A 10624-nucleotide genomic window follows, 5' to 3' on the forward strand; every position below is an offset into this window, starting at 1 on the left:
GGCTTCTTGTTGCAGAGCATGGTCTCTGGGGCTTCAGTAGTGGAAGCACGTGGGCTCAGTCGTTGTGGCACACAGGGCTAGTTGCCCCGTGGCATGTGGGATCCTCTCAGCCCAGGGATGGAAGCTGTGTCCTCTGCATTGGCAGGCGGATTCTTAACAACTGAACCACCAGGGAAGCCCAACAATTGCTGATACTTAATGAGCACTTACTGTATGCCAGCATTGTTCTAAGCACTTTACACAAGTTAACTTGGTTATTCCTCATACCAACCCCACAAAGTACTATTGCCTTTGTTCCCATTATATGGATGAAGAAACTGAGGCACCAAGAGTTTAAATGGCTTGCTCTAGGCCACGAAGTTAGTGATGGAGAGATAAGTCCACTCAGGTGGATTTGACCCCAGAGATGAGACTCTCAACTACCGTGGCACCTGCCACTATGTCAACCCACTCCTGGGTGTGTTTCCCAGAGAAATTCTCCCACGGGTCCCTAGGGGGCTGTGCTTGATGATGACAGTGAGGGAGAGGAGGATGAGTGATGGAGAGGATGAGGGAGGGTGAGGATGATGGTCTCGGGTGGTTGGTGGAGCTGGGAGCTGGGGAGGTGGCCACCACTGGTGCAACAGAAAGAAAAAATAAGGTGGAGGTAAAAGGCAGAATAGAAGTCAGCATTGGAAGCAGCCAACTAGATATGTGGTAACAGAGAGGGGAGGGAAAAAGAGACAGGGAGGAAGGGGTGGGGTGGAACGAGAAGAGGAAGAATTTATTTTTTTTAAAGGAATTCCCTGGTGGTTCTGTGGTTAGGACTCTGGGCTTTCAAGGCCAAGGGAGTGGGTCTAATCCCTGATTATGCAACTATGATCCCACAAGCTGCACCACCAGAAGAAAAGAAAGAAGAAATACATACATACATACATATATACATATATATATGTGTATTCTTCTCCAGTCTACCCAATGAATATGAATGTACCTTTCTGGGGACTATGTCTATAAGATAAACTGGTAATTTGGGTAGTTTGTCAAACATTGGGCTTCCCTGGTGGCTCAGATGGTAAAGAATATTCCTGCAAGGCAGGAGATCCGGGTTTGATCCCTGGGTTGAGAAGATCCCCTGGAGAAAGGAATGGCTACCCCAAATATATTCTGGGTCTTTTTCATGCTTCCACTGAGATCATGGAAAGGCAGCATGGTGGGAGACCCCCCCATCTGACCTCATCCTCCCCCAAGCTCCCCCATAGGACCAGCCCTCATTTTTCCCACCCCCTCGGGGGAGGCCCAGCACTCTCTTCAGAGGCAGGAAGAAGTGGCTGAAACTGCTGCAGGAGGTACACCGACTGAAACCATCCACACTGGACAGGCTCCATAGTAACCATCTGGTGAGTTATTTTATGACAGGTGATCCTGGTAAGGAACACGGAACTAATAAACCACCACCACCACAAGAGTTCCGGAGAGGTCAAAAGGAAACCTCGTGTGTACTACCGCCTGCCAGATCCTTCTTGCTGACGTCCATCTTGGCTGAGCAATGCGTGAGCCACCAGGAAGGACTCTGAGTCTGAAGATCAGCCAAAGATAACCCAGAGACTAATCCCATCACCATAAAACCCTGAGATTGGCAGAGCAGTTCCCACCCTTTCCAATAAAATCTCTTGCTAAGATCAGCCAAAGATAACCCAGAGACTAATCTCATCACCATAAAACCCTGAGATTGGCAGAGCAGTTCCCACCCTTTCCAATAAAATCTCTTGCTTTGTCAACACAAATTGTCCGTGTGTCTCCTTGGACAATTCATTTCTGAGTGTTAGACAAGAGCCCACTCTCGAGCCCTGGAAGGGTTCACCCTGCCTGCAACAAAACTTCTGGAGAAGGGGCTAGGGGACAGGCAGAGGAGAAGACAGGACTCAAGCCCATCCCTCAGGTTCTGGATTCACCCCTGCACACCCCACCCATTCCTGGGTCTGTCTGTCCCATCTCCACCTTCCAGACAGTTCCTTAGCTAGCTGCCCCTAGCCTCGGCTCTTCTCTGGGACTGCACACAGGGCCCACAGGCTCTCAGCCCAATGCTGCCCTCGTCTGGACGTCGGAGAGATGGGGACAGAGTGAGGAGGACACGGGGGCAGACACAGGTGGGAACAGAGGCACAGAAGTGTCAGGCGGGAAACAGAAAAAAAAGGAAGACCCCTTCCCCAGGGCTGACTGTATCCCTTTCCCAGCAACGTTCAGCCTGACATAAAGGACCCTGCAAGACCCAGCCGCCATCCACCTGTCTAGTCCCAGATTCGGCCATAGCACGGACATCCACTTTTTATTCCAGGAACCCTGACCTCACAGTTCCCCAGGTAACAGCACCCTTCACACCTTCAAGCCTTTGTGTGTTCTTCACCCTCAACAAGGATGCTGTCTTCCAAGGGATTCCTGACTATCTCCTCAATCCTTTGAGTCTTAGCAAAAAATGTTTCCTCTGACCACCCTGTCCCATTCCCCTGTAAATTCTGGTACTTTCTAGGATTCATGCCCCTCCTATCCCATTGCCATGAAAATACTTATCACCCTGCACTGGGACCCTCTCTTTTCAAATGACTGAGCTTCACCAGAGCAGAGATCGAGGCTCTTCAATTTTTCAACCTTGAGGGCACAGGCTGTGGATTTATGAATCCAATTTAAAACCCTACTCCAACACCTCCTGTCTGTGTGATACTGGGCAAGTCACTCCCCTTCTCTGATCTTTAATTATTTCCTCTGGAAAGTGACGGTGACAAATTCCACCTGATGGGTTTGGAAGACACCAAAGATTCCCTTTCCCTCATGGTAATGAGCATTTGTTCCCTTCCATATTTATCTTGAATCTTCAACATTCACTGGAGTTGACACACTTTGAGGCACTAGAATTGCGGATCAGCAAGTAGTAATGGTGGTTAATATGTATCAGTGCATGTCACTTGCCAGGTCTGGTTTGTGGACAGTCTCAGTGAACTCTGTCACACTGGGCTGTAGGAACGAACAAAGAAACTTACATGACAGTGACAAGGGAAGTCACAACTCTAGGCATGGTAACATATACCCAATCCGCAGCATATTCTCACTTGTAGTGGACACCGTTGTTGGCCTGCCCAGGTCCCCTCACATTCTTCTTACAGTTCTGCGCACTCAACGCTCAGCTTCTGAGTGTTTTATGCATTAATCATGCCTTTTTATTTTCTGTATTTCTGGAGCTTTGACATCTGGGGCTTTGCTGATGGAGGGTCTGCCCCTCCCAGGGCTGGCTAATTCCTAGAGGTAAGAAAGGACTCACACCTAAGCATGTCCTTCACATGCAAACCAAGCAACCCAGAGCCTATACCTCAAACCACTTTCTGTATGGATCTCTATATTTCAGGCCACTATCCATCTGCCTCTCCAAGGACAAGTTCCAGGTAACTGGGGACAACTCTTACACCCCAGAGCCTGCTGACATTATTCAAACCAGACAATCCTAAGCTTACAGATCCTTGGCACATCTGTTATTTCCTAAGGAAACCACAATAGAGACTCTCAGGTCCAAGTTTCTCCTCTTCCCCTCTACGTCCTGATTGACCCTGGTGCTTCTCCATATAGCCCTGCATAGCTTGGCAATGCCCCCTGCCTTTGGGACCTGTGAAAATAACAAACTTTTTTCACTGACAATTGTCTCCTGATCTATTGGCCTCACCATACATAATAATAATAAAACCTATATTTTAAAACAGTTTGCTGCTAACAACCTATCCTGCAACTTTGTTTCCAGGACTGCTATTGGGCTCAAGGTGCCTGGGAGTTTATTTCTTGCCCCTTTCCTGTGACATGTGGCCCATGATTGCCTTAGAGGCATATAGTAGCAAATCCCCAAAGATAGCCCCCAATGACCATGCCCCCAAAATTCATACATTTGTATAGTATTCTCTCATATTCAGCCTGAGCTGCCCCGACTTACATTAAGGAGTAGAATGTGGTGGAAGCGACACTGTGCCAGTTCCAAGCTTAGTCTTTAAAAAATCGTAAGTTTCTGCTTCCTTCCCTGAGGAATGCTCACTCTGGGGAGCCCTGAGCTACCAAGTAAGGGGTCCAGCTACCTGTTGGAGAAAGAAACCACATGGAGAGGGAAAGCAGTGAGACTACATAGAGAATGCGAGAAGTCCAGATATCCCACAGTCCAGTAGGGTCATGCCTCCTAGCCATCCCTACCAAGGGGCCAGATGCATCTGAGTGCGCCATCTTGAATGTTATAGCCCAGCTGGGCCCTAAGACGACTGTGGCTTTAGTTGATGCTGTATGGTGCCAAAGAACCATGTCACTGAGCCCAGTCAATCCATGGAATTGTGAACAATTACAGGCTAGTCCCAGGTGGTGCTAGTGGTAAAGAACCCACCTGCCAATGCAGAAGACATAAGAGAAGCAGTTTCCATCCCTGGGTCAGGAAGATCCCCTGGAGAAGGAAATGGCAGCCCACTCTAGTATTCTTGCCTGGAAAACCCCCTTGGACAGAGGAACCTGGTGGGCTACAGGCCATGGAGTCACAAAGAGTTGGACACGACTGAAGAGACTTAACACACATGGAATTGAGAACAATCTAAATCTTGGGGTGGCTTGTTATTCAGCAATAAATCCAAGCAGGAATTTCTGTTTGCCTCAGAGGCCCAGTTCCCTTTGCTTCAAGGTGGGAATGACTCTACTTGATTTATCTGCCAGAGCTCCCAAAGGGATTAGGCTGAGGCTGGGACTTCACCTGACATCACACCCTTGCTAGTCTTCTTCCCCATCCCTGTTCTGTTTCATCTATTCCTTTATTGTTTTCTCCTGGGAGCATGTCTTTACTAAATCATGGACACAAGGATCTTGTCTCAGATTCTGCTTCTAAGAGAATCTGACCTCAGATTCATGACACATCTGATTTTTCTCATCTCCAATCAGAAGCCAAGGGTCTGGCAGACTATTCTCTCTCTCCCCGCTCATCCCTGTCTCCCTGTTGCATCCAAAAAAGCAGAGATCACCTTCCAGGCTCCCCAGCAACAGGCAGCCATCCAGTCAGTGAGATGTGGGGCTGATAGTGTGGAACAAAAACATCCATGAGGTCTCTGAAGGAAGCATCAAGCAGATTGTTTGTCCTGGTCAGCAGCAAATGAAACCTCTTTGCTCCCAACAACACAAGCACAGAGGGGATCATATGGAGGTCAGGCAGAAGTTAGGAGGTTGGCATGTCAGCAGCAGTGCAGGGGCCAGGTGGAGATGAGAGTTCTCTCTGATTTTGTATCTGTGGTGGGAGGGGCTCTGCTAGTTGTTCCAACCACCTCTGCTCACCCCCACCACACACACAGAGCCTATCTCTGTGACCTCTCCATCCCCACCAGTTCGCAGTCCCTGGAAACCCCAAAATCCATCACCATGGATCCTCCAGCAGGTCCCACAGCCTGGTGCCACTGGAATCAGATAAGTCAGCAGAGAAAATGCTGGGGGCTGGGGGGCCACAGCCCAGAGGGGGACCCCCACTCAGAGCCTCCAGCCAATCCAAGGAGTCCGTGGGGCCCCTGGGAGAGGGGGACGGGGAATTCGTGGGGGATGGAAGTGAGGAAGAGAAGACAGAAGAGAGGCCTTCAGAGTCCGGGGAGGGGGACAGCATGTCGAAGGAGCCGGGGAAGTCCAAGGAGATGGCGGGCAGCGGGTCTGCAGGGGAAGAAATGCAGCGTGAGCTTAGGAAGGCAGAGGTCCGGACCCTAGCTCCCTAATTGTCCTTTCCAGGAGTCTGGGTCCCCAGACCACTCCTCCCTAAGACCCAGGAATCCGGAACCTTGGACCGCGTCCCCCTTTTCCTCAAATCAAGGAGTTCGACTCTTACCCTCAGGCTCCACCTGATCCTCCAGGATGTCATCAATGCCCCGGTTCGGAAGCAGCTGCGGAGAGGGAGCAGCAGCGTGAACCTGGGACTCCAGCCTGATCCTGTCTGAGACCCTAGGCCCGCTCTCTCTCACCTGCGCTCTGCGGATCGCCTCCTGCAGCTCCTCCTCCAGGGTCAGGGCTGCTGAGGCCGGTGCTGAGGAAGGGACCGGCACTGGAGCTGGAGTTGGAGCCTGAGCGGTCGTCGCAACCGGAGCCAGAGCCGAAGCCGAAGCAGTCACCAGGGTTTCCGCGGCACGCGGAGGAGGCGGTGAATGAGACGTTGGACTCAGCTTGAACTGGAACCACGAAGGGTAATTTCTATAAGCTGCGCCCACTGGGGGTCAACCCCACCCACTGGCTGTCTGTGGTTCCACCCCAGGCCTGCGCCCCGTCCTTCACTCATTGACCCCGCCTCATTAGGCCACGCCCCTTTCTTTCATTGGCTTCTCTTCTCTTAAGATCCTCCCCCGTGGCTCTTAACCACGCCCCCACACTTTATTGGCTGTTCTTTTCTCGGCTTGCCGTCCCATCCCGCTTTGGCTTCTCTTCATTGGTCCACGCAGGCAGCCCCGCCCTCACCGAGCACGCACTCCGGGCGGCTCCCAAAGCCTTGGGCCTGAAGCGAGGCCAGGGGGCGCCCGCCGGACTGTCCTCGCGCCGAGCCTTCGGCCGTTCGCGGGGTGGGGCGCCGCCGCGCATGCGCTCCAGAAGCATTGACTTGGTCCCCGACACCGGGAGGCCCCGCAGCCGCAGCTGCTGCCGGAGCTCTGAGACCTAGGGTGGGAGGCGGGGAGAGGACGTGCTAGGCGGGCTCCGGGGCGCAGGTGGGGGTTTGCTGGGGCTGGACATTGGGAACCCGAGAGAGGATGAACTGGGGACCCGGATCTCCAATGCAGCAAAGGCTGTAGGGTTAGACTTCTGAACCTCGGAACTCCCCAAACTCACCGTCAGCTCCTCCAGTTTGAGGGTCTGAAGTTCCAACTTGTGTGGCAGGGGCGAAGGGTTGGGGACTCCTGGTGGGGAGGGAGTGAGGGGTGTGGGCTTCATCCTGGCGATAGTTTCGAGGGGGGAACAGAGGTTAGAAGGAGCAGAGAGAGAAAAGGCATTCTGGAGTCCTCAAAGACATGGGTTCATGAAGATGCGGGAAAGTGAGGGACCCGAGTTGTGGGGCTCTGAGCGAGCAAGCACGGGAGGCTAGTTCCCATGCATGGGAGAAGAGGAACTGAGGGGAGAGGGATCAGACTCTTGGGTAGGAGGTCAGGATTCCTGGGAACTCAAGGAAGAGGGGGCTGAGGACCTGAACTCGGGTCCTGGAGGAGGAGGGAGCTGGGGGCCTGAACTTCCTGGAGAACAAAAATGGGGGTCATACCTAGGAGGTGGCTGCTGTAAGTTTGTCCCTTCCCACAGAGGCGGTCCAGGGGGATCCAAGGGCGACGCTTCAACCTGGGAGTCTGCCCTGCACCCTTGTCTTGGCGCTGGGGGTATGTACTGGTGGTATGTCAAGTTCCCCTTGGGCTTGGGTTCCCTCCAGTGTAGAGAGGTCCTGGGAGACTCCTGAAAGAGCAGGTATGATGTCATATGCTTCTGCTCCGTTCCTGCTCTACTGTCCCAGAGCCCCATGCAAAGTATATGGGGTCGGCTTATTGCCATCAGAGAGAAGCAAAACGGGCAGCAGCAAGGAGGACCAAGGCTAGACTCTCAGGGGGACTTCCCTTCACTTTGATAGAGACTCACCTTCTTCAGAGACCTCCAAGGGCAGGGTTTCGGCTCAGGAAGAAGGGCTCCAGGGTTGGAGAGGAAAGGGGCTGGGCCTGGTGGGAAGGCTGGGGCCAGAGCCAGAGCCGGATCTGCAGCTGAGATCCATGGATCAGGATCCAAGACTGGAGAGGCAGCAAAGGACCCTGAGAGGGCTGCAGGCAGCACGCCAGGCAGGGAGAAACAAGGCTGTGTGGGAAGGAGGGCCCTGGAGGCCCCAGCCTCCAAGTGCAGAAGGACAGATGTGGGGAGTGAAAACCAAGTGGTGGGAGCTAAGCGCCGGGATTCCTGGATCTAAGGGCAGAAGCGCAAGGGACCCAGACTTTTCCATTCTCAAGAAAGGCAGGAATCTCGTCCTCAGCCATCAAGGGGTGTGGTAACAGGATCCCAGATTTCTGAGGTTTTGCTGGGAGAAGGGTGGAGCCAGCACTCCGGGTTCTTGGGGAGAGATAGAAGCTGAAAGTCACATCCTGAGATCTGCATGTGTGCCAAGTGTGGAGTCTGGGATGCCTATATTCTCCCAAGAAACAGGATCTGAATTCATGCATTTCACTGGAGTGGGAAAAGCCCAAGGGCAGGAAGAGAAGCTCCTAGCCGGTGGGGCAGCTGGGGATCTGTACCCGTGGGTCCTGGGGAAGGACAGGAGGGGACCACAATGAACCCTGGGGCATAGAGACTGGGCTCAGGAACCAAAGCAAGATGTGTGGCAGCTGCCCCCCAGGGTGCCCTAAGGGAAGTGGGGCCACCATTCCCTCCCTTTCAGGGCCCACACTTACTCGGGTCCTGATACCGTCTGTGGATCCGAAGCTGAAGGACTGTGGAAGGAGTGGGAGGAGAGAGGCGGGAAGGGAGTGTCCAAGAGCCTGGCCTGGCAGGCGAGCGTGAGCTGCAGTTGTTGGCGGGACACGTGTGTCCAGCCCCCTTACACACCCCATGCAGGCGGGTGGGCAGGCAGCCTGCTCCCTTCCCGGGCCTCCTGCCTGCTCTCTGCCAGCACGGCAGCAAAGGCCAGAGCTGTTCTGGGGCGGGGAGCCAGCCAGCGTGCAGGCAGGAGGCAGCCTGTCCCCCGACCTGCCCCCTTCACAAGCCTGCGCCCACCCTATCCTCTGCCCAACTGCCATCTTAGTGTCTGCGCTTCATTGCCTCCTTTTATCTGTGCATCCTGCTTTGCACACGCCCACTCCCTACTTCTCAGCCTCCCTTCAGTCACCCCTTTTGCACACCAACCTCTAAACATGTATTTCCCAGGACTCTAGTCTTACACTTATACCACTTTTATACACTGGTGCCCTTGGCTACTCTTCATCCTTACCTCACCATCTTGGCACACACCCAGCCACATTAACACACTTGGTTGCCCACTAGGGATTTCACCCCCAGTTTTGAAGCCAGGATCTCTCTTTGCACATTTCTTTGTGCACATGTACTCTTGCACACTCCTTGCTCTCTGGTTCCTGGTGTCTTTGCACCCACCCAACCACAGAAGCAGACTCATCTGCACCCTCAAGCATGCTCTGTCTACTCCAGACTTGGCCTCCAGGTGTACACCCACTTGCACACTTTCCATCTGCGCTGGGACCTGAAATGCCACCTTCTACACTTTCAAGGCTTGAGAGCTCACTGTCCCCTCGCCCGCAGTTCCACTCTGAAGTCCCCACTGTGGACACTCTTCTGCTTTGAGCACTTGTCACTTTAAGCCCCTGTTCCTTTGTGGTACTTGGTCCTCTGCACACCCACCCCTGGCCGCCCACTCCCCGCTCTTCACGTGAGCATTGCATCAGCCATTTGCACACTCACTGTCAACCAGAACTCCACCCCTTTGCTGGGGCCTCCTTTCTACACAAATAATGTTTTGCATGGAGAACACATGCCTCTTGGGGATCACCTCCCCACATCGCCCCGCGGTGCATACTCCCAGGTTGAGAATATATTCCCAGGACCAGGAGGATCCCTTCCCAACGTGCACAGAAAGAAATCTCTCACCAGATCGGAACTTGGACCGAATGATTTGGGAGCGCTGGGAGGAAGCCGCCAGGGTCATTGCCAAGGCTGGGATGGGGACCTGGGCTGGGTGGGGTGGAGGGGGGAGGCAGGGTCAGAGTGGAGGTCAGGAGGCGTCCCCTGCGTGTGAACGCAGCAGGGAAGGGCCTGAGGAGCCTAGAGACGGGAGCGGCCTCAGGCCATACCTTCTGGATCCTGGGGGTGGAGGGGACTGCGGGCCCAGACTCCTGGGTGTGAGAGAGGACACGCCGAGGGCCCCAATTCCTAGAGCCTGCGGGAAGAAGCACCTGAGGCCTGGGACTTCTGAGTCCTAAGAAGGAGGGCACTGGTGGCCTGGACTCCGGGTCTATGAAAGGAGACGGAGGGAAAAGGGGGTGAAGGGCAGGAACTTAATACTCTAAGGGGCCTAGAATCCAACAGCCTTGATCAAGAGGGGAAGCGGGGATCCGACAGGTCCCTAGGGAGTGGAAGGGTCTCTGACACTTGCATTTGAGAAGGGTGTAGGGGCGCGGGTGGGCGTCAGCCATCACGGTTTGTGGGGAAGGGACTGGGATCACAGAGGTGACAGGAGAGTTAAGGCGGGTTCCCCTCCCAGCCCCTATCCCAGGGCCTTCTCACCAGGTGGACTCGGCGCAGCGGCGCTCTGGAGTGGGTCGAGTCCGCTGGTCAAGGCTGGAGGCCGCAGGCTCCGCCCTACCAGCCTGGGACCGCCTCGGACCCCACCCTTTTGGGGGCGTGTCGGGAGCAGGGCGGGGGGGGGAGGGGCGGGGTAGACAGGAGCCCCTCCTAGCATCCTGAGAAGGGGAGGGAGCGCGGGCTGGGAGGGGCTGGGGCGGAGCGGACCTCGGGGTTCCCAGCTCGCTCCTCCGCGTCCTGGGGCTGCGGGGTCGGGCTGGGCAGCGGCGGGCAGACTGACAGAAGCAGGTGCCAAGAGAGGAGCTCGGGGTGAGCAGCAGCGGCAGGTGGTCTTGCCCCG

The 10624-nt window shown here is 54.5% G+C and overlaps 1 protein-coding gene across 3 annotated transcripts; it reads right to left on the bottom strand.

Moving 5' to 3' along the window:
- Positions 1–4591: 4591 nt before the first annotated feature.
- On the bottom strand, positions 4592–10377 carry MAMSTR (MEF2 activating motif and SAP domain containing transcriptional regulator). Of its 3 annotated transcripts, none has more exons than XM_043436922.1 (11): positions 10267–10377; positions 9834–9994; positions 9631–9714; positions 8424–8462; positions 7627–7772; positions 7262–7446; positions 6838–6940; positions 6472–6666; positions 5985–6188; positions 5852–5906; positions 4592–5679 (listed from the first exon to the last, which is right to left on the bottom strand). In XM_043436922.1, exons 3-11 carry the CDS (start codon positions 9686–9688, stop codon positions 5396–5398), a joined length of 1269 nt encoding a protein of 422 aa, XP_043292857.1. In that variant the 5' UTR covers positions 9689–9714; positions 9834–9994; positions 10267–10377; the 3' UTR covers positions 4592–5395. The 3 variants fall into 3 exon arrangements, with proteins under 3 accessions (XP_043292857.1, XP_043292855.1, XP_043292856.1); XM_043436920.1 differs by having other exon boundaries at positions 7627–7802; XM_043436921.1 differs by lacking the exon at positions 9834–9994 and having other exon boundaries at positions 7627–7802; positions 10267–10333.
- Between the last annotated feature and the right edge of the window lie 247 nt (positions 10378–10624).

This window comes from Cervus canadensis, chromosome 18 (assembly GCF_019320065.1).
Source record: "Cervus canadensis isolate Bull #8, Minnesota chromosome 18, ASM1932006v1, whole genome shotgun sequence".
Classification (NCBI taxonomy): domain Eukaryota; kingdom Metazoa; phylum Chordata; class Mammalia; order Artiodactyla; family Cervidae; genus Cervus; species Cervus canadensis.